The sequence below is a fragment of the Chelonia mydas genome, chromosome 7 (genome assembly GCF_015237465.2).
Source record: "Chelonia mydas isolate rCheMyd1 chromosome 7, rCheMyd1.pri.v2, whole genome shotgun sequence".
NCBI classification, from domain to species: Eukaryota; Metazoa; Chordata; order Testudines; family Cheloniidae; genus Chelonia; species Chelonia mydas.
The window spans coordinates 118,308,952-118,333,499 of record NC_057853.1 but is presented as its reverse complement, the minus strand read 5'-3'; the positions used below and the strand labels follow the sequence as shown (position 1 = coordinate 118,333,499).

Genomic DNA, 24,548 nt, shown 5'->3' with positions numbered 1-24,548 from the left:
CTGAGCATTGGCAGGGATAGGAAATGGTGCCGAAGCATCATTCTGAACCCAGGATAGGATGGGGGTAGCCACATGTTTAGTAGCGACTCCTGGAAATGACTAACGGGGAGAATAGCAAGGTTCTAAGGGTATGTCTACACAGCAGCTAGACACCCACAGCTGGCCCACTGCTAGCTGACTCGGACTCATGGGGCTGTTTCACTGTTGTGTAGACTTCTGGGAGCAGGCTGAAGCCCAGGCTCTAGGACCCTGAGGGGTTGGACAGTACCAGAGCTCAGGCTCCAACCCAAGCCCAGAAGTCTACACAACAGTGAAACAGCCCCATGACCCAGAGTGTCCTAGCACCGGCCAACCGTGGGTGTCTAGGTGCTGTGTAGACACACTAACGGTGTTCCACTCAGTCCACCTAACCTGTTAAAATGGTGGCTATTACATTGGAGGGTTAGAAATGGGAAAATGAGTAGGGGTCTCTCTGTGAAGGAGAGAGGGCAAGAACCTAAGTGAATCCAGAGTTCCTGATCATTGCACAAATGGCAAATGAAAGGAGTGGGAAAAGGGTTGCAGCAGCTTAAGGCAAATGCTCTTTTGAGAGGGAGTCAAATAGAAACACCTCCATCTGTTTAGTTTTGTGATTGAATTATATTTTGTTGCTGAGTGAAGTAAGGAAAACGTAAAGGAAAAGAATATTTACTGAGAAAAAGAAATACCTCGGAAAGAGAATAATGTTGGCAGAACATCTGATAGCTGCGGAGTCAGAGACTGCATCTTTAAAGACAACTTTGCTCGCCTGGGTCCTTCTGATTCCGATGTATTGAACTCTCAAAACCTTCACTTCCTCAAGAAGCAAAACTACTTCTGCTCCCAGAGAAGCTGCTTTAGTAATTTATTATGGTAACGCCTACTAAGTGACTCCGAAGGTGTCATTCCTAAACAGCACGGTCAGTATTCTGTACTTTCCCTGAACAACAACTTGCCTTCAGAGACTCACTACTGCAGTTGCAGCTAATCAATCCAAGAATCAAATCATGAGATGGAGAGAGTTTCCCCTAGATGGGCATCTGGTCTGTGGAATGGTTTTGGTTACACGGGGAGAACAAGTTTCAAAAGGCCATACTGCAGAATGAGTGGGTTAAACTAGCTCATTTTTGAGCTTGGAAGACCAGAGCATTAACTGGAGATGCAGATGATTTCTAGGTGATTAGAACTTGCCTGGAATATATGGCGAAGGCAGGAGGCCAAGTGACTTCAGGCACCTGAACCACTGAACATCATCCCAGAAATATATTGCCTAGGGTATCTTTCTATCATTCTCCTATAAAAGTCGCAGCAAAAGAGCTAAACCATGTGTTTACTGGAGATTATAATCATAGGGAGGCTGACATCACCACTAGCCCCTCAAAACTCCACTTTGTGTATCTCTCATGTCGTAAAGCCCCATTCCTTATACTAGAGACTACCAGACCACACTCTTGCCACAAGAGTTATGACAAAAACGTCTGTTTATTTTATTCCTGCTACATGTAAACAGCAGTCCCTGCTGAAGCTGGAGGCAATTTTTTTTATTTAACTAGCTCTCCATTCTGGGTGCCGCTGCCTTGATTCCTCTTTGTGGTCAGAAGAGTCTGACTCTTGGAAGTTCTATCTATTATCTTCTACAGAAGACAAGGAGAAATGGTCAGATGAGAGGTGTTCCTACCCGAGCACTTGCGGGTATTCCAGCTCCCTGATCCAAAGGAATTTGCTGATGGACTACTTTAAGCAGCAGTAACCAAATAGCACATCAGCCTTTCCAGTACTGTCAAACCTAGCCATCCACATGGGAATGCAAACCGGGGATGATGGTACTTTGCCATCAGACTGTCATAGCACTTTACAAACCTTAAATCTCCATGTCTCACCATGAGAGGCATTATTTACAGGTAGGGAAACGGTGGCAGAAGAAGGGTAATAGTCCCAACAACACTACTAAAATACCCATGTTTAAACATGATTATAGCCTACCTGGGTTACAGCTATAGCTTCACCATTGCCCTCACAGGGGCAATTACACTAGTGGGAGCTCTAGTACAGACAAGGCTTCAAGTGGCTCCCAGTGTTTTAACCACCACATTGTCTAACCCCTCTCAGCTTGGGGGTGATAATGAATTTTAGAGAAAAATCTGAGCGTAGGCAAGGCCCACATGTATAGAATAAGGTCCCATATTACAAGCTTAGCCTACATGACTCCAATATCAAAACACACTCCCCTAACCCAGCCATAAAACTCTTCCCTTCCTTTCAAGCAGGCAAAGTGAAGCCTTGTTAGAGCATGAAGTGCCCATCACTGTGTTTATTTGTATTGTAGACCACGCCTAACTGACCTGCCCAAGTTACTGCAGCAGAGCTGAGAATAAAACTCCCCGCTTCTATGCTCTTAGCCACACACCATGCTTTCCCTCCCTAAAATTCAGTGAAAATAACCCTTGCTTGGAACTCTTACCCCCACCCCCACCCCCAAACACAAAAATTGAAGGTTTCCAGTCCCCAAAACCCCCTCTGGTGAACATTATCCCTCCACCTCCATTAGTCTTCTATTTTTATGCCCCTTTGAATTGAGTTCTGGCCTCTGGCCCATACCAGAAACTGAAGTCCTGAGAGGCCACAAGAAGGGCAGTCGGCATGGCATCTCTGGGCCCAGCTTTCCAAGAGGTTTGGATGGTTCAGCTAAGACTCAGGTGCTCATCAGCGCTGCACATGTGCAATTTTCTGATTACAAGTTCTACCACCCACATTTTTAGCCTCATTACTTTGGTTTAGGTCATAATTTGAAGAAAGATTCTTCAGAACATTTCCCTCCCACCCCCTCTCCAACCATAGGTAAATGCTAAGGGGAAAAAATTACCAAGGAAAGTGTTCGAAAAGGAAGAAAGAAAAATGCTCTCACGAGGCAGCATGTTGCAAAGGAGTTCAAAATCCATTTAGAAATTAAGGTTCCTATGATGTATGTTTAGATGATCTATTTTTAAGCCTACAGTTCAAAAACAGGAAGCCATCATTAAAGTTTCCCCTTGCAGAGTGCTTTCTCAGCAAGAATTACAATCATTTCCAAGGTTGCACACATTTGGTTTCTTTCAGTGGTGAAGGGGCGACCATAAACACACATACATGAGGTTTTTAACCTAAACTGCACTCTTGAAGTATGGGCTCATTTATAACCCAAAAGTCATTCTGGTTTGCTTCTCCGGAGACAAACCCTAGGAGGAGGAAATCGTATTAAAAAAATCAGTTGATTCACATGGACACATTATCATTTAAGAGAATGATCAGTGAGGCATCCAAGTTACTGATCAAGATGCTTAAGCTATTGGGCATTTAATGATTGAGGCACTAAGTTACCAGAAAGACAAACATGGATAATCCATTCTAAAGAAGAACAAGCAGAAGCACACTTTGTACCTCTTGGAATTCCATCACAGTTCAGGACGGTCATTTCATTCATTTGGAAACTACAATTCTAGACAATAGCATAAACCGTTAAGATAGCAAACCGCACCCCGATCCTCCCACAAGTCTCTTGTGCTTCGATTTTCATCTCCAAATTGTGGCAATCCCCAGACTCTCTGGTGCAGCGTTTCTCAAATGCGGCCACTATAGCCGCATGCGGCCATCGGGGGGTTTGCCTACAGCCACGAGAGCCTCCTGGGCAGAGTTGGGGGAGAGGGCAAAACAGCAGCCCCTCCCTGCAGCACCCCCAGGCTCCAGGAGAGGGCTTTGCCCCCCCATCCTTAGCTGCAGGACTCCAGGGGCAGGCTTCAGTCCCCTCAGCCCCCTGACTTCAGTTGTGGGCTTCCGGGGGTGGGCTTCAGCACCCACTTCCCGTCTACGGGGCTCCAGCAGTGGGCTCTGAGCTTTGCCCCCTGCCCGCCCACTCACTCCAGCCATGGGGCTCCGGCTCTGGGCTTCAGCAGGGCTGGCCTTGCTGGGCACAGTGGTCAAGAAGCAAGGAGCAGAGAGGGGCAAAGGGCACCAAAATACAACTGTATATTATTTTTATTATTGAGTCTGCAAAAAACCCTACATAAATTACAATTATTTGGACAAGTATGTGTGCATATTTATTTGTTTTTCCTAAAGTTAAGTAAGTAGTTTAGGAAAATTTGTCAGAGCGGCCACCAGCAAAGGCTGGCGGCCACACAGAGACCCCCTGCTCTAGTGCATCAAGATTTGATCACTATGGGCATGTCTACACTGCAATGTAAACCCAGGGTTAGTGGAACTTCAGTTAGCAGATGTTGTGTTGATGGCTAGAATGTTGTTGCCACAGTAATGCTGTTCTGTGCTTCTGTCCTTGGAGCTCCAATGTTATCAATATTAGCAGATAGTGCCACATGTTAATTCAGCAGACCTCGATGTTACGCATAAAGAGACTACCTGCAAGGTTCGGTGGCAAAATTAACTCGGACAGTTTTATTGTCCTCAAGACACAGTCGTAGTGCTCTGGCTCCGTGGTTACAGGTACACTAAACACACGAGTGCCCAGTCAGCAGCAGGAGTTTCTGCTGTCCCCTACGCCACACAAAAGGATTGAGGCGGGGTACCACAACATTTATAGACTGAGAAAAACAACTGGGAAACAACTTACATACCACTGTACGTATTTCAAGACATCTGCTTGTTACTCCACTCCTGGTTCATATCTTGGACAAACCATCTTTATTCATTGTTCGGTCAAACCATGTTATCTTGTACTGGATTGGGCTGTATCTGTACTAGCCTTCTGAAATGTATTTATGTAAACATCTAGTGTGTTATTTTGCCAAGACCAGGTCGACTCTTGTTCACAGCCTTTGGTTCAGGCCTCAGATCTTGCATCAGGCCCTCTCTCTCTCTACTACATTCCCCTGCTTTGTGTCTTTTTATGGGGAGGATGTTTACCCATCATCCCAGAAAAGCATAATGTATGAACTGAAAATGACTCAGGGGGCTAAATACTGTTTCTTTCCCATTTTGCTTTACCTACGCATACATTCATGCCCCATGTGTCCAATGGTCTGAACATTCTTTTGCGCAACCTGTGGACAGTTTCCTTTTTCCAATTGTTTTTAGTCTCCCATTGTGGGCCTGGGAATGTTAGGTCCAGGACTTTATTTGAAAGATGTAATTTTAGAGTTGATCTGAAATCCTGGGATAGGCATTATTACAGGAGTAGAACAGGAATTTGGAACAGTGACATTCCACATAAAGCCTTCATATATAAATTTATGTAATTTATTAGTACATTGTACTGTCCATTCATATTACAGGTTACCACAATCTGGTAAGTTTTGCTGGGCAAGAGACAGGAGCTACTAACTTTTGTGTTCTGTTGGATTGGCCTGAATTATTGTTGCCACACACTGGAGTTGTGATGTCAAAAACATTCCTGGCATAACAAGCTATATGCAGTGCTTTTTAGGTTTGCACTGCTTTATGCTACACTGGTAGTTGATATAGATTGTTGGTTTTTTAGATAATTGGTTACTGTCTACTGAGTAAGTTGACAGCAATATTTGATAAAGATTCAATATTGGTAATTTGACACTGAACAAAATTGTTTTGAATAAGATGTGCTTTACTTAGGGTGCACTGTCACTGACCCCAAATGATGACTGTTAGGAAATTTTTCTGTACAAATGGGAAGTTACATACAGCAGCACTACTCTGAGTTGGTCAAACTTTAACACGGGGGGCGGGGGGGATGAATGCAGAAAACCATCTCTTTTTATATAGATTACCCATTTCATCCGGACAGTCAAGTTTTGTGGCATGTCAAGTTTTCCCACACTGCACCACAAACAAAGGTCGAGAGTGGCCACATTTTGGGAGGGCACTAGGAAGTCTGGGATATGGGTGGTTGGACTGAGGCCCACATAATGCAGCAGACGCTAGAGCCTGACACAGAGGTTGGGACACAGAGTTCAAAAATTCCTAACTTGGGGTTACAAATGAGCGTAGATGCTCAAGCACTAGGCTAACAAACCAGAGTCTCCTGTAATAGAGAGCCTGGAGCACTGGGGCAAGTGCAAGACTGTGGCCTGAACCAGAGGCTGTGAACCCCAGTATCATCTACCTCCCCAAATCCTTCATCTTCCTCCCTCAGCTCCATGCCTTTTTCATGCTGTCCCCTGCACCTGGAACAGCCTCTCTCCTCCAGGGTGCTAAGCAACATGGCACCTTTCCCAGTGCCTCCAGAACAAAAATTTACTGCTCACCGTCTACCCTGCACACATGCTTTGCCGAATAATGTTAATTTAATTCCCAGGACAACAAACTACCCTTTTCAATTTGAAGAATAATCTCTTAGTATTAACAAGATGTATGCCTGACACAGCTGTTCACTCATGTTCTTCTTAAGCTGCATCCATTCTTTTGTCTTCACTATAAGCTCTTTGGGGCCAGAGCCTTGTGTCTCAAGTGCCATGTACTATTTAAACAATTTCTCTCATGCCTGCAAGGTGGGTAACCCGCCTTCATATTTACAGATCCACAAATTGAATCCGTGGCAAACCTAGAATTGGAACCCATGAGTTCCTGGCTCCAAATTCTAAACTCCTGTTGCATCTCCAGAGTTTCAAGAACCAAGTCAGGGAATAATATCCTTTACTTAACTGATGTCTCTCTATGTATCACTGTCATTCTGTGACCTGATCCTCACTTGAAATGCTGGAACGCAGGAGCGGGGTTGGTTTGGTAATTATCCAATTAAGATTTCAAAGAAAAATGCAAAAGCTCAAATCCTGCATCTTCCAAACCACAGAAGAATTCTCTTTTAAAATAAATACTTTCCCCTCAGTCAGCAGTTTAATGCTCTCTCCCTGCTCCCCCCTCCTCCTTGTCAGATTGGCTTCTGGAAAAAGTCTCTCCTTTCCAGAAGACAACATATTCAATGAAAACGGACTTTTGTGATGGTTATTTTTTATTTTTTTTGCCTAACTGCTCCACAATTATCAACAATGTTGCTAATCTGCAGAACAGCCTCCCTTTATCACCTCTTTTCCTTCTGATTAAGTCTATTTAACACAGAATTAAAAAACCCAAAACACAAAACGGGGGAAATAACGAGATTTCTTTTAAATTCTGAACTACTGTACATGCTATTTCCTCAATAGTCAAAGGGGCAATAAAACTTGACTATTTTCCTTGGATCCCCAGTGAGAAAACAAACTGAGGCCAAAATACTGAAATTGCACTGTGCGGATGTGACTCTTTTAGTGGCTCAAAGCATCCTTATGCAGTAGGCCAGAGAGGCTACATGAAAACAGGAAGAGCTCAACCAGGCTTTTTAAGAAAACTCAGGGAGCGGTGAACATGCAAAGCGTTTGTTTGGTTCTCAAAAGTACCTATTTACACAGGTAGTGTGGCGGAGTGGCCTCCCTCTGAGCCAGAGGGGGAGGGACCACTCTCTGCGCCCAGGTGGGCGAAGGCAGGCCAGGCCTGGCCCTCATGCCCAAAGTTGAGGGGGGACAGGAAGTATAAGAGGCAGGGCCTCCTGCTCATTTGGGAGGGAGCCAAGGAAGGAGACATGCCTCTTGCCTGCTGCAGGTTTCAGGCCCTACACCTGAACTGGGTAGCACCCTGCCCCCACAGAGCACAGAGGCTGGAGGGGAGCTGCTGAAATTGGAAAGAGTCCAGCAGAGGGCAACAAAAATGATTAGGGGGCTGGAGCACATGATTTATGAGGAGAGGCTGAGGGAACTGGGATTATTTAGCCTACAGAAGAGAAGAATGAGGGGGGATTTGATACCCCCTTTCAGGTAGTTGAAAGCTGCTTCCAAAGAGGATGGATCTAGACTGTTCAGTGGTAGCAGATGACAGAACGAGGAGTAATGGTTTCAAGTTGCAGTGAGGGAGATTTAGGTTGGATATTAGGAAAAGCTTTTTCATTAGGAGGGTGGTGAAGCACTGGAATGCGTTACCTAGGGAGGTGGTGGAATCTCCTTCCTTCGAGGTTTTTAAAGTCAGACTTGACAAAGCCCTGGCTGGGATGATTTAGTTGGGGATTGGTCCTGCTTTGAGCAGGGGGTGGGACTAGATGACCTCCTGAGGTCCCTTCCAACCCTGATATGCTATGATTCTATGATCCTTCTTTAAGAGTTCATCTCTTCCTGCTGACTATTTTTATCTACTGAAGCATAACTGCTCTTATCACCACAGCATCGGAAGATCATACAAATGATTTGTATCGTAGTGGCAGCCACAGCATGCCAGGTACTGGCCACACATACCTGCTCTGAATGGCACAGGCTCCATCTCTTGAACTAAAGGAGAATCATTTAGCTCTTTGCAACAGAGAGCTTATGACACAAGGCTAAGTAATTCTGACCCCATACAGCAGAGGTCAGTAGAACACATACAAACTACCCAGTGAATTATGTTTGTAGGGAACAATCCTGAACTGATTGGAAGCAAGTTTATACTAGAATTAACTCAAAAATGCTACATTTTCCTTAACTTGTGGCAAAGAGGTACCAAGTAAAATATATAAAAATGTAACTGTCTGTAAATCAGACCTTTATGAGGCCCTATAAAAGCAACAGGTGGAGAGAATGGATGTGAACTGCTGACTTTCTCCTTCAGCTGTTTGATCTAAAACTACATTAGCTAGGTCAACAGTAATAGCAGAGCTTGCTACAATCCTCTTAGACCTCCCCACCCAGAAGAGGGCAGAACCCATTGCAACGCCTTCTTCAAAATATTTTTGCCTTCTGAGTCTAAACAATAATGGCCAAGGTTGTTTTTTGTTGTTGTTTGTTTGTTTTTTAAAAAAACCTAACTAGTGATTTTTGGGTGGACAATTTGTGACCCCTTCAAGGGGGCCTCATTTTCAGGAAATGCTAAGCACCCACCCTCTGAAAGTCAAACCCCTTTTCAAGTGTCTCAAGTTAAACATTCAGAGGCTGGAGCATCCAAAAGTCACTAGTCACTTTTGAAAAATCTTGGCCTTTAGAGTCTCCAAATTCAAAATCCAGTTTCTAAACGATTACTATATTATAGGTTGGGCTGGTAAAACTGCCTATTTAAGTTTGCCCAACACTTCCCCCTACAGCACCCTGTTTTCAGTTGCTTATTACTTTGCCAAATCGTTTCAGCTGAAATTTTTCCACACCAGTAGTGTCTCGGGCTGATCTTTTTGAAAATATCAGCTAAAACGATCCAGCTGTTTCCCAGAACAAGGCTAGAGAAAAATACGTTGTTTTGCCTATGTTAAATTCTGGTGACCTTTTCTTTGAATAGAGCTAGCTCCTCAATGCTTTGGTGCAGGGACAGGGAATTTGGAGGGGGTGTGGCTTTTGTGTCAGGTATATGTCTTTAGTGGTCCCTGTGAAAATCCACCCAAGTTAAAAGCCTTTGAAAACTTGCTGTTTGCACATGCTCAGCAGAAACATACTTATCAAGCTAAATTTCCTGGAAACTATATGTGCACTGACCATGCGCCAGTCCTGGGCTGAATTAGATTTTCCCTGCAATTGCAGCACTAGCCTGCTGCAGGCTGTGCTGGGTCCAGATCAGGGCACCTCAGCTCAGAGCAGAGAGACTCTCACTGCCTGATTCAAATGCAGAGGGAACAAGAGCTGGACATGGGGAGGAGGCACGGGGAGTAGATTAGGACAAGGAGCTGGAGAGACTGGGACTGGAGGCTAGCAGAGAGGGGAAGAGGGAAACCAGGAGTTGGGGGAGACTGGGATTGAGAATTGGGGAATGAGGGTTGAGGGCTTATGGGAGGGAGCGGAGGACTGGCTAAACCAGGACCAGGAGCAAGGGGAAGGAGATTGGGACTGGAAACCAATAGGGGACAGGGAACGGCTGAGCAAGGAGACTAGGATTTGAAAACTGACATTAGCTAGGGTGGTGAAGAGACAAGACAGGGACAGGTTGGAGGGGATGGGGAAGAAAGGGTCAAGCCTGGTGGGAACGGGCCCCCTTGTGCGTATGCATTACGTGATCATATAAATTAAAGACTATTATAATGCATATGCACAAGGGGGCCAAATAAAGATTGCACAGGTACATTAATTTCAGCATTTCCTAATTCTTAGTGCTTGATTTTGCAAACTAAATATTCTTTTAATGTCTTTTTTTTGCGTGCTATATAATACATAGAACAAGAAAAGTATCTTTGTTGAGTTTGAAAACACTATTTGGAAATTGCTGTTATTCATGGGAATTAGAGTTTCTTGGTCGGAAAGAGTCTAGAATGATCTAATAAGGGCTATGTACATGCAAACTGAAAAACCCTCCCATTCCCTGCAGCACAGAAATAAGTGTTTTGGTTTTGGCATCTTCATATCTAGTATGTGCACTTATATTCTTCAGAGGCTTTTCACTGGCTCAGGGACCCCTTTGTTGGGCAAGGAACAAGACCTGCTCTTCTCATGATATTTTTGGCTCCTGGATCATGGAGCGATAATGAAAAGAACATGTTTTTGCTTTTGGGAACCACTGAAGGGGCCAAAGTAACACAACAGTCTGTAACCAACCACACAGATTTGGTGACAACTGGGGTTCCCCTCCCTGTATACAGAAACATCCATGTTGCAGTGGAATCTAAATTCACAAGTTTTGCTTTTGCTCTCCTCACACACTAGCACCCTGAAGGGCATTCATTATTTATTTTTAAATAAGATCGGGTTTACTTGTGCATAGATCTGGCTCCATTCCCTAGCAAAGGTCTCCTCTAAGCAAAAGAGCAATAATAGAGGAAAGTCACTTTCATTCCTTCCATCCCTCAAATGCACTGGGTTGACACCAAGAACTTGCTGAGTCAGGACTATCCCACAGAGAGGTAAATCTTTTAATCCACAATTCTGGTTACTTCATCAGCTTCTTGTGGTTCAAGTTCTTTGGAAAAATCCAATCATAATGTCAATGTTTGCATTATGTTTAAAAAAAAACATCTTCAGATTGTAGAAAGGCCAGTAAGTATCACTCCAGTCTCTCTTAACCTTTCCCTAAAGAGGAACACTCAATCCTTGAGACCAAGTTCTCTTTTCCAATATTTTTGGGGGGAACCTCTACAGAAATGGGTGTTTGTGGTTTCAGTCTCAAGGAGAAAAAACACCAAAAGGAGGACAGTCCTTGTGGCATTACTGGAAACATCAAAAATCTTGCCAGAAAGCTATACATTCTCTAGAGGTCTCAATTTTCTGGATGAAGTTTGAAGACGCATCCAGGTGCTCATCCAAACCCAATCTCTGATGCTTTTGCAGTTCAAACATCCCTGTGTTTCCTGATATTTTCTCCATTTTTCTGACAAGGAACTGTAAAAGTATCACTTGTTTAAACTTAGGAACGAAAGAGTAGAGATGTGCCCGAAGCAAACACCACATCTGACTGCTCCCAAACTGGGTGGGGAGTCAGACGCCAGGGCCAAGTTTTGCTGTTGGCTCATCTCTGAGTGGATTGACCAAACTGACTCCAAATACCCTGAAAATCAACACTTCGGGATGTTTGAAATCCACATCTGAATTGTGCAGCTCAGGCTTAAGTCTATCACCAAGTAAACAAGATTGGGTCAACCAGCGAAATGCCAATCATTCCCTTTTGGCATGCTACATGGCAGGAGATGAGGAGCAGCAGCAGAAGCTCAGCTGTTGTGCTTTTAAGGGGACTATGCCACAGGAAGCTATTCACCTCGACTCTGCTGCCTGTTGACTATCCCGCCCAGCGTCCATCGCCGGTCCAGGCGCCTCAGGTGAGCCTTGCGTCGCTTAGAAACTAGTTTGGAACATGGATGGAAACATAAAAAGAAAGAAAAGAAAAATGATGGAGGGGTGGGGAATAAAAACAACATAATTCTGAGAACTGGTCTTGTTAGCAAGAACTGATTAGGTGGAATGTAAAACTCTTGGGTTTTAGTTTATACAATACACGAAACAAGTTAACTTCTTGAGCCCCAGGAACACAGAGCAACAGAACTGTCATTGCATTTAGTAGTAGTCTCTGCTATTGGCTTTTAAAACAAATTAATCCAGGGTGTAAAAACTAAAATTCTAGATAACTTGCGTCTAGGACTTTGAAACTTTGAAGAGATGTTATTGTTGTTTCCTCTACTCAGGTGCAAGATCTTTGGGGCCTATGCTGTCTTACTACGTATAAAGTCTGGTACAACGGGGCCTGGACCTTGTCCGGGACTGTGATACTACTACTAAATGTAACACTGTATATATTTTAAAGTAAGTATTTATAGGACCTGTAGAAAGCTACTAAGTTGTACTATGCTCATCACTGTAGTAACTGAGCACTAACATGCTATCCCTAGTATACGTCATTTATTTATTTAAAGTAAAGTAAAGTAATTAATTAGGAGAAAATGCATTTTCTACTACAAACTGATTTTAAGCATACTTTGTCCAGGCAAAATATGTTAAAAAAAAATCAGGAAGCTTTTCTAAATACTGACTAGAAATGGATAGTTAAAATTAAACAGAAATGGAGACATCTGAACATTTCCATATTTTGGGGAAGTTCAGCTCCAGATCGACACTCCTTGGGTCAGGCCCATCCATTTTTAGAGCCGCAGTTTTCTGCCATTAAAATAATAATCTTTAACTCTCTTAAATATCAAGGGTTCAAGAAGTGTACATGACAGAGTTAAGAATTAGTTTCATACTCAGTAACAGTTTATGCTTTAAAATTATAACAAAGAAAAAAAGACACTTGTGAAAATGATATTGTTAAAATAGCTGTGCACAGAGGACACTTCTTAATTGAAATGCCAGAACACACAGTTTGCCAGGTCACATACATGGACCGTCCTTCAGTTCACTCTCTTGCTCATGTATTGGGATTTTGATATAGTCACCACTGAACTGGGAAGGCAAGACAAAGGCATAAGCTTTGTCTTTCACAAAGGCTTCCATACTAGCTTGGGCATTAGAAAAGGCATTCATTGCTGCTATAAAGAAGGTATGTGAGGTATATTCTATATTTCTTCTTCCAAACATTAAGCTTCAAAATAGCTAGTGTAAGTGCAAAACACAACACAGTATGGATTTACTGACGCTGGGTCAAATTTTCAAAAGGTGCCTTAAATGACTTAGGAGCCTCAATGACAGTGAATTTCAATAGGATTTCTGAATTATTGATATTTTTACCTAGTATCCAGTAATGCCTATGTTCAGTCAGTCTGGGGACATCCTGTATCAGTAAGCAAAACTGAGAGCATGGTTCTCCATGACCATGCTGTAGAGGGGATCAAAATGGGGAGAATGACAGAAAACAGAAGAGAAGAGTGATTTGCTCATGGAAAGCACAGAGATATTAAAAAGGAATAAATAATTAGTAACCTAAGTTTTCAAACAAGCACCTTAGTGCCTTCTCCCATGCTGCCCCTCACACTTGGGAGGAACTCCTTGTAAGCTACTGCAAAGATACCTCCTTATCTTGCTTAAAAACTTTTTTCCATGATACCAACAACAAAAAATTAACAGTGAGGCTGCTGGTCTGGAGACCACAGACCAATATTGTCTCATTGTACTCTGCCTTCTGTCTGTATCCATCTGTTGTCTCTGGTCTTAAATTATAAGCTTGAGACAGAGACCATCTTTTTGTTCGGTCTCTGCACAGTGCCTAGCAGAATATACACCACTAGAGTTCCTAAGTGCTACGGTAATACAAATATTACTACTACTAATCAGTATCATCACCCTGAACAGAACTATCCTGAGAGAGGGTGCGCTTATACCACTCCTGTTGGCTTCAGTAGGAGTCTGAGTGCTCAGGAAAGAAGTGGCAGGAAATACAGGCCATTGCATATTCTTGGAATCCTTAGTTCTGGGTCTTTGGCTCCTCTGAGTAATTAGAGGTTTTTCCCACCCCCCATCACAAGCCAAGTTACTTTCAGCTGGAATCAAAGAGTGTTCTAAACCAGAGGGTTTTACGTGAGAAGGAAGGGAGGGACTCAACAGTCTGAAGAGGAGAAGGGACTTTTTTAAAAGTGTGAGTTGCAGTTTATAGGCCACAAAGTTTTGGCCAGAAAACTAAATTATGTTACAGGAAAAGGCTTACTTTAACTCTCTTGGGCTTCTGAACAAGGGATTTACAACTCAGGTCCTAGACAGGAGACTAGCGTTCTTCACACCTTGCTCTTAATGTCATTTCCCTCCACCAGTTTAATTTGGTAAGATTCTCCCATCTGTATTTCCTTGCATAAGACTTTCATTTTGCTGTAATTATGCCAAAGGATGGAATACTGGAGTACTGCAGGAGGCAAAGCTGTGGTTGGATTATAGTCAAGGTAGATCAGAATTAAAAACTAAACCAAGAGTAAACAGAGTAGGACAGTGTTAGAAAGCATCAATCAGAAAGAGAAACATTAAGGAAGAGATAACTTAAAGGTTTGGGGGAGAAGAACACACTCAAGTTACAGATTTCGTTTATCTACATACAGACCAAGGGATTTGCTCAGACACACTACCAGAGAAAGGAATAAATCAAACAAAGGCTCGGCAGACATGCCAGTGAACACAAGAAACTCCCTACTGTTCTAACTAATCCAGCATTCCTGTCAGCAACAGTGGTCCATAGCAGCTGCTACATTTTCAGCAGACAATTATGAAATAAATTGCCTACAGGAAGAGTTTCTTCCTAACCAATCATTTGGTGATTGGTCCTGAAGCATGAGAGTTTATATCCTCTAAACATTTTTAGCCTATATAAATGAGGGCATCCAGTCACATTAGATCCATTTAAATGAGCAATCCCTTTTTGAATCCTACTAAACTCTTTACTTCTGTGACATCTTGTGGCAGTAAATTCCACAGATTAACTAAGGATTAAAATTTTTACTTTATCATACCTAAACGTGTTGCCTCTCAATTTCATTGGCGGTCCCCTTTTTTGTGTATCATGAAAAAGAGTAAATGGAAGAGACTGCTTTATTTCCTCTACCATTCCTGATTTCATAAACCCGTAGCATATGCCCTCTTATTTGTCTCTTAACTAAAGCATGTGAAACTTTTTACTCTCTCCCCTTCCCCCCCCAGTCTGGAAGTCTTGCTACGCTTCTAATCATCATCATGTAGCCATTCTATGATGAGGCAAGGTAAAGAATGGCCTCGATACATAAGAAATAGGAGGAAAATGAAGAACAGAAGTAGTCTTTGATTATGTGGTGATGACATAAAAGGAAATAATTATTAAAAATGTAGAGAAAAGGAGAGTTGGAGCACATCAAAGCAGCAGCAGAGATAACGTAATATTATTTGTCATGGGAATTGAAGTGAGACCGAAAAGGCAAAGAATAAAGTCTTGAATTTCAGCAGATCCAATTCGGGGAAGAAGGCAGAGTGTGTTGAGCATAATTGATGAGAGCAATACAAAGAAGTGAGGGCAGAAAGGGGAAATACAGGAACTGTTCAAAGAAAGTTCTGTGCCTCAGGGTTACATGTGCCATCTGGCAACAACTCTGAAAAGTAATTTAAACAGGGTAATATGGATGAACAAGGACACGTAGAAATTAATCAAGGGTATGAAAGGCTTAAGCAACTACGAGGTCTGAAACATCTAACGTGTCCTAGGAGACAAGGAAACAGGGCGATTTCAGAAGAGAAAGACATGAAATGTGTGAACACAATTTCAGTGAAAGCAGTTTGCTCTTGTTTTTTAAAGCATTGTGCTGTTTCTGCTGAAGAGAGCACATCACACCAGTCTGGTTCATTGACTACCTGACCACTTTTACGCCAAATTCAAGGTCAAAGCCTCTGTCTACGAACCCTTAATGGCCTGGGATATGACTAGCTTAGACCAAGGAAAGTTGTTACAGGGCCATGGAAGATTGGGACAAACCAGGGTTGTCACCCTTGGGGCAAAGTATAAGAATCTACTGTGTTTGTTCCTAATAGATTGGCAGTCACCCCAATACCATATTCATATAGGAGGTTCATAGAAAGATCTGAGAGCTACATTTCCATTTCGTTTGTATGTGGACATTTACAGAAAGAGCACCCAGGTACTACAGTGATGGATTGTTTAGAATTGAGTAAATCGTAATAAAACACTGTCCTTTGTACACAGTTACTGCATGAATATTCCATTAAAAGGTGGTTAAGTTTTCATAATGGAGTAGGATGACACAGGTGTAATCATACTATCCCATTTTAGAGCTTGATACATGTATTCTAGCTGAATTATCCTTGGCTAGGAATACTTGAAAGCCTACTTCTTACCATGACAAGTGACTCTTCGGCTTTAGTGGAGTGAGACAGTTCTAAACGGAGACAGTTCTAAAACACGATTTACCCTTCCACCCACAAACAATGAAATCTAATTCAAATGGTAATTAAAAATATATATAACGTAGATGTGCTGAACTTCTGTGGAGAGGAAAAGTTATCAAAGGTGAGGAGTAGAATTCACTCTTCCTCCTCTGTTGAGCATCTCTAATAAATATTAGAATTATCTTCAGGAGACTTCTCCTCAAACAAAGACACTCACTGTTCCTGATAGAAATTATTTCACTTTGCAAATTTTCTCCCACAATGGCAGAATGTGGATATCCAAGATATGCAAGGACACAGGCTGCTCAGACTGTGAAGGCCTTGAGTGTCAGTCGCTACCATTAACAAATGGCACTCTGCTTTTGAATCCCCTGGTGCACTTAGCTAGCCCAATAGGAAGAAATTCAGACCTAGTACTCTAGTCTGATCTCTTCCATGGCAGTGAATTTGCTGTTACTAGATAGCAAAAGTGACCAGTGAACGGTCTTAAGAATCACACTCATGCAGTCACTGCAGTCGTTGGTCTTTGGTAACTTGTTTTCAAGAGAGGTCGGATTTCTGAAATCAAGAGTCTAATTGAAAGTTTCCCCTAGATACCAAAGAATTCATACCTTCCCCAGCTTTGGATGTGTTAATTTCTGAATCATCTCTCGTGCCATTTTGGGATTCCAGGTATGTGGCAGGGACCCAGCCCTGTTCCTCTGCTGTGCTCACAAACCACCAACCTGCAAGAGAAAAACAGAAGTCATCAACATTGGAAGGAATAGCCCCCTAAACAACTCTGCTGGGATCCTGCTGAGCGTCAAACAAAAACAGTCACAGCTCTGCAAGTCAGTGATCTTGTGCAGAGTTCAGTTGTCCTGCAGCCATTTGGAAGCAGACATCGATTGCACTATTTAGCATTTCTACTGTACTATCAGAAGATTGCACAGAGCTTTCCAGAGGTGCCGATTATTGCCCCCATGCAAAGACCACATGGGGGGTCAGTAGCAGAGCTCAGATCAGAATTTAGTTCTGCTCCACCACAGTCCCTGTTCCAGTAACTAGAATCCCATTAGCAGATTCTTTGATCCAACCACTTAAAACAAGTCTGAGCGATGCAGCTCTAGTCAACACATTTTAAAGAGAAAACAGCAGGGGCCCACACAAACCCTAGCACCAGAAGGACAAAAAAACCCAACAACCTCAAACAATAAAAATCAAGAAGAGGAGCTCTGTGTAGCTTGAAATCTGGTCTCTTTCAGCAACAGAAGTCTGTTCAATAAAAGAAGAGGTTCCCTCACCCCCATCTGGTCTCTAATAAAAATCAGAGGCAGTAGTTTCTTAATCCTTGCACCAAGGCTCCTGTAAAATCACTTCAAAAGGGGATAAAAAATATGAACAACTTAATGTTTCTAGAGCACCTCTCCTCTTAGGATATCGAAACAGTAATTGAATTCTACACCCTGGAGGTATTATTGAGTAGTTTATGCTATGGAGATGGGGAAATGGAAGCACAGACAGGTTAAAATATATTTATAACAGTCATGCAATGATTCAGTAGTGATCTCAGTCCGTAAAGCATCAGTTCCAGCCTCCTTCCAACCCCTTTAAGGCCCACTTCTACCATACCACCTACAGAAAATTGCGGGCTAATAGTGGCTAGATAGAGCGCCACTGGGGATTGGAGACATCCATTTATTTATACCATAATAAAAAACACAAATATGCAAGTCTCTGAACCACACACATTAACTGGGTCACTGTCACTATTATTCTTGTCCTCCCTCCCCTATTGCCTCTTGTTTTGTTACATCCATCTGCTGTGTATTTGATTGGACTGCAAGATCTTTTGGACAGGGACTATTTTTGTAAATATTTTTATGATGCCTAGTGAAGTGGGGCCTCTGGTGCTGACCCAAAAAGGAGTTGTGCAGGGGTCACAAGGGTATGGGGGGAGGGGGGCGTGGTGGTGTGATACTGCTACCCTTACTTCTGCGCTGCTGTTTCCGCCTTCAGAGCTGGGCGGCTAGAGAGCAGCGGCTGCTGGCCGGGAGCCCAGCTCTGAAGGCAGAGACGCTGCCAGCAGCTGCGCAGAAGTAAGGATGGCCTGGCATGGTGTTGCCACCCTTACTTCTGACCTGCTGCTTGCAGAGCTGGGCCCTCAGTCAGCAGCCGCCACTCTCTGACTGCCCAGCTCTGAAGGTAGTGCAGAAGTAAGGGTGGCAATCCCACAACAGCTCCCCCCAAATAACCTTGCGACCCCCCTGCCCCACCCTTTTGGGTCAGGACCCCCCCCAATTTGAGAAACACTGGTCTCCCCCATGAAGTCTGTATACAGTAAAGCACACAAAAAAGGACCAGCTTTCATGGAGGGAGACCAGATTTCACGGTCTGACACACGTTTTTCATGGCCGTGAATTTGGTAGGGCCTTACTTATGGAAGAGGCTGTAGAGCATATTGTTACAAGCCAACTAATCTGTAACTTCAGTTATCTCTTCACGGAAGCATATTTTCAACGTGGGTGTTAAAATCCCCCAGTACTGGTTCCAGGTGCAGCTGTGATGGAATATTTCACCAGAAGGATATACAGGTATTAAACCCACTCCTTTCTATTCTGTAGGACTGAATATATCATGCGCCCCAGGAAACGATATCCACTGGCCAGCCATTCCACAGCTGCTATGTAACGCCACTAAGACCTCAGACATGGATTTCCATTTTCTGGCCCAATAGAGATTTGGAAACTTTGCTTCACAACATTCATGGTCAGAGTTTAAATTTAGTTCTCCTTTCCCAGCAGGAGGTAGATTTTCCCTGACATGGTGCTCACCCATGGCAGTGGATATAGAGAAGTTAACGGAGCCAAGTAATTTCAAAAACAGACTTTCGTTGATTTTTTTTTAAAACTTGGGTAGCATATTAAATTTAACATACATTTATAGTGAACACACATAATTAGTATGCCAGAAGCTGACAATCAGCTGATACTAATTAGACTGGAAGAGTTTATATAAACCCTTCCTCCGAAGCAGATGAAGATGATAATTGTGCAAAGGACTAGATTATAACTTTGCATGTCCAATGTGGCCAACTTAAAAATTATAGTAGAAGTCTTAACTTTTGAATGTGGGCTCTCAACCTTAATACTGATTTAATGAAAGTGTATTTTATATTATATTTCTTAAAGCTCTGGTTATTTCTTCTCCCCCCTACAGTTTGGCTTAAGTTGCTTCCAGGCTCCACTGCCTCCTAGCACAGCTTGTAAATTCCTTGAGCTAGACCTGTGCTGCCGTGAGTGCCCCCAAGAGGAGCTGTCAGATGAAAGCGGTCACGAAGCACCTGCACTGCTGAGCATCACCCACAATCCCTGGAAGGCCTCTGAAAAACCTGAAACAGAAGATTCGACTAAACATTTATGGAATTGGCTAGTTACCACAAAATAACTCATCCCCTCCTCCCACCAAACACTCAGCTACAACATGACTGATTCATTTTTCTTCAAATATGGTTTGATTTTTTTTAAGTCTCAAATGGAGATTTACATTAAAAATTAGTAAGGCAACTCCATATTATCCTGTTAATACATTTATATCAAGCCCCATCTTAAAGCCTGTTAGGTTTCTTATTTCCATTACGCCTGTTGGGAGGCTGTTCCAGAACCTCACTGCTCTGATGTTTAGAAACCTTCTAATTTCCAGCCTTAATTTATTTATGGCCATTTTATCCCTATTTGTTCTTGTGCTACCACTGTCCTTCAAACGTAAATAGCTTTTCTCTCCTCTGGTATTTATAGAGAGAAATCCTATTCCCTCTCAGGTTTCAGAGTAGCAGCCGTGAACATATATCACATTGGTAGATGTGCAGGTGAACGAGCCTCTGATAGTGTGGTTGATGTGATTAGGCCCTATTTCCATCCCACCATCTTCACTTCAGCAGGTGGGTATTGTAGTTGTAAGAATGCTTGATAGAGATCTTGTAGGTGTTTGTCTCTGTCTGAGGGGTTGGAGCAAATGCGGTTGTATCGTAGAGCTTGGCTGTAGACAATGGATCGTGTGGTGTGATCTGGATGAAAGCTGGAGGCATGTAGGTAGGAATAGCGGTCAGTAGGTTTCCGGTACAGGGTGGTGTTTGTGTGACCATAGCTTATTAGCGCCATAGTGTCCAGGAAGTGGATCTCTTGCGTGGACTAATCACATCAGCCACACTATCAGAGGCTCGTTCACCTGCACATCTACCAATGTGATATATGCCATCATGTGCCAGCAATGCCCCTCTGCCATGTACATTGGTCAAACTGGACAGTCTCTATGTAAAAATAAATGGACACAAATCAGACGTCAAGAATTATAACATTCAAAAACCAGTCGGAGAACACTTCAATCTCTCTGGTCACTCGATTACAGACCTAAAAGTGGCAATTCTTCAACAAAAAAACTTCAAAAACAGACTCCAACGAGAGACTGCTGAATTGGAATTAATTTGCAAACTGGCTACAATTAACTTAGGCTTGAATAGAGACTGGGAGTGGATGGGTCATTACACAAAGTAAAACTATTTCCTCATGTTTATTCTCCCCCCACCCCCCGTTCCTCAGACGTTCTTGTCAACTGCTGGAAATGGCCCACCTTGATTATCACTACGAAAGGTGTTCTTCCCCTCTGGTAATAGCTCATCTTAAGTGATCACTCTCTTTACAGTGTGTATGGTAGCACCCATTGTTTCATGTTCTCTGTGTATATAAATCTCCCCACTGTATTTTCTACTAATGCATCCGATGAAGTGAGCTGTAGCTCACAAAAGCTTATGCTCAAATAAATTTGTTATTCCCTCTCAGTTTGTTTTACTGAGCTAAATAAGTAAAGTTTTAAGTCTCTCATAGTACAGGCTTTTTATTTCTCTGATCGTCTTAATAGCAATTCTCCAGTCTGAATTCATCTTTCTTGAAAGTGGGTGACCAGAATTGTACACATTACTCCAGATGAGGTCTCACCAGGGCCTTGTACAATGGCATTAATACTTCTCTATCTCTACTGGAAATACCTCTCGATACCTCCTAGGATCGCATTTGCGCCTCCCCCTCCCCCAGGTCACATCACATTGGTAGCTCAGTCATCCTGTGATCTACTAATACACTCAGGTCATTCTCCTCTGCCATTTCCAATTGAAATCCTGAGCTTATTGCAGAAATGGTTGTTGGTCTCTAAGTGCATGACCTTACACTTCGTACTATTAAAATTTCCATCTCATTTCTATTACTCCAGTCCTCAAAAGGTCATCCAATTCTTCCTGTAGGATATTCTGATCCTCCTCAGTGCGGCCAATGCTTCACAACTTTGTCTAATCAGCAAGTTTCATTACAACGCTCCTACTTTTTATGCCAAGGTCACTAATGCAAATATGAAATAAGATTGGTTCCAAGGCTGATCCTTGAGGAACTCCACTAGTTCCTCTCTAGCCCAACCACTCTCTAGCCCAACCGGTCTCCTTTCAGCACAACCCATTGCGATCTCCCTTTTAGCCAGTTCCTTACCCACCGTACAATTCTTGTACTAATCCCCATATTCTCCCGTTTAATTAATAATTTCCCAATACTTTACTTAAGTCCAAATAAATGAGATCTACCATATTTCCCTTGTCTAGTAAATCAGTTTGCTTATCGAAGACAGACATCAGATCAGTCTGACATCTGCCTTTAGTAAGCACATACTGCATTTTATCCCATTTTCTTTAATTATTCTGTCAATGTTTGTTCTAAAGCCTGGCCTACTATTGAGGTCAGATTAATGGGTCTGTAGGTGCCCAGGTTGATTCCCCCTCCCTTTCTTAAATAGTTGACCTCACTAGCTGCCACACACTGTCCCCCAATCCATTCACTGTGATGCCGCAACCCTTCAGGAATTCCAGCGGATCGTGAAAAACAAAAGTCTCACCCCAGCCACCAGGACCTTAACATCCCTCACCACAGCTTGAAGTCACGTAATCTCTTCTGGACCCATGCGTTTAACCTTTGCCAATGCAACTTCAACCCTGATGAAGCTTGGAAAGCTGAATGGAGTTCACAAGCAGTCACAAATAAACATTTCATGAAAGACCCAACACAGAAGATCCCTGGCTTTGATCTCCAGGCAAGCTCATGGGCAACCCTAAACTGCATCCGTGCAAATCATGGCAGATGCGGATACCTGCTGCACAAATGGAATCATAGAATCATAGAACGTCAGGGTTGGAAGGGACCTCAGGAGGTCATCTAGTCCAACCCCCTGCTCAAAGCAGGACCAATCCCCAACTAAATTAAGGACACTCTAGTGTGCGACTGGGGTCACTCAGGACAGACCATGGAACATAGAGTCAATGCCCGATTCACAAATAGAAAGGAGGCATCACAGCAATACCCTCTACGACTCCCAACACAATTATCTGGCTTAACCATTGGAATGTAAAATTATAGTTGTTGCTGCGCATCAGCCATACTAAGAACACAGGCAGTAGGTTTATGCTATTCTCCAGTCATGTGGTACCACCCCGGATTTGACAGATTTATTAAAAATCCTTGCGACTGGACTTGCAATTTCACATGCAAATTCTTTCAGTATTCTGGGACTGACATTATCTGGTCCCCCTTGGGCTTGAGCACAGTAGGCTCAGAGTTTTGCTTCCATCTCAGATGTGATGGTCTTCATTTCCCTATGCTCGTTCCCATTAGCCACCTTGCCTTTGCCCCTAGGTTCTACATCACCACCCTGGTTGAAAAGTGAAGCAACTTCTGCAGCTGAAAAGGCCTACAGTCCACGAGCAAGCCTGCAGCCACTTCTAGAACTTCCACCTCAGTTGGGGAGGCGCTTCATTGCTCACAAACTGAGAGCCGGTCTGATGATGGCAAGTCCAAGCTATAACCCCTGTATGTTGCAAATTCCCCTCTAATGTAAGGGCTGACAGACACTTAACCAGAAGGTAGGCAAAACGCAGGCGAGTTTCACAATGCAGTCCACAGATGGAGACTACAGGTTCAAGAAGGCAACATTCCATTTAGATAACAGAGCACTGGATGCTAGCACTGTAGTTTCACAGGCCAGAGCCCCCTCTGAGAGAGATTTGGACATCTGCCATTTGCTCCATTTTGTGCAAATTACATGGGGTTTGCAGGCTATGGGCAAGTGGCCAAGGTGGCCCTCAGTTGAGCAAAGGCTGGGCTACCGTGGTGCAAACTGATATGCTTCCCCCGCACCCTGCCTGCTACAGGAACTTTGCTAAGAGACTTATTTTTCTAAAGCAGAATCAAGTGATGCATTTCTTGTGTGTTTTTTTCCCCCCTTCCTCTGTTCAGGAGTTTAGCCTGACTTCACAATTCATTATTAAAACTATTCTACAGGAACATCTGCAGGGAATTATGCGAAGTTATCTGTGCGCTGCCAAGACAGTACGAGGTTAGCTCTTGCTCTCACACCATCTGCAAACGTTACACGGTGCATTGTGATTTGGATTAACCCTTAGAGGCTCATCCTAATCTCAGATGCTAATCAGACTTTAATGCCAAAGATGGCATAACTCTGAGGTGTGATCCAAGCCTTTAAAATTAATTTTAATAGGAGTTTTGTTCACAAAAGCTGGTGGCTGGAATCCTCCACGTGTTCACAAACCAAGCACAACAGCAGCAATGCAAGCGTCCCCCGCACACTGCTCTTAACAGCATGCCCCAGTCCTGACCCGGTACTGCTTACTTCTTGCAATAGGTAGGGGATTTTGTCCCCAGGCCCATCCAATCCTCTGGTCTGTGCTGAGTCTGCTTACTAGGGGGACACTAGTTTTTGGGTTTTGTGGCATGATTAGAAAATGGACCAAGACAGACAACTCATTTCATCTAGCCACCTAATATGTCAGGAACATGGGCTGGATCTGCATCGGTTACCGAGGGATAAAGGCTCCACAATCTATTACCTCAGTCATTCATTCATGGCTACCAACTCATGTGTTAGGATGGCAACGCACAGGGGTGAAAGTAAGTTAGAGGACTTACCTGTACACCAGAGTCCTGAGCAGGGGGCATGGTCTCAACTGGAAGAGGCGTGGCCTTACCCGAAAGAGGCAGGGCCTTAAATCCCCGGGCCCTTTAAATCTTGATTTAAAGGGCCAGGGCTCCAGCTGCGATAGTGGCAGCTGGGAGCCTGGGGCCCTTTAAATCACCCCCAAGCTACCAGCTGCAGAGGCAGCTGGGAACCCCGGGGCTCGGGGGAGATTTAAAGGGCCCAGGGCTCCAGCTGCCACTACCGCAGCAGTGCCCCGGGCCCTTTAAATCACTGAGGAGCCCTGGGGGCTCCCAGCTGCCACCACTG

General features: G+C 43.4%; 1 protein-coding gene across 8 annotated transcripts in view; it reads right to left on the bottom strand.

Annotated features, from left to right (window-relative positions):
• Nucleotides 1-24,548, bottom strand: part of SH3PXD2A (SH3 and PX domains 2A) — a 388,309-nt gene that overhangs the window by 28,089 nt on the left and 335,672 nt on the right. For 5 of the 8 annotated variants that reach the window (XM_043551930.1, XM_043551931.1, XM_037903421.2 and 2 more), the window contains 2 exons: nt 16,847-16,960; nt 11,650-11,733 (listed from right to left, as the gene is read on the bottom strand). In XM_043551930.1, the coding sequence (XP_043407865.1) occupies nt 11,650-11,733; nt 16,847-16,960 (198 nt within the window). The remainder of the gene's footprint in view (nt 1-11,649; nt 11,734-16,846; nt 16,961-24,548) is intronic. The other 3 variants (XM_043551932.1, XM_043551935.1, XM_043551934.1) reach the window with 1 other exon arrangement.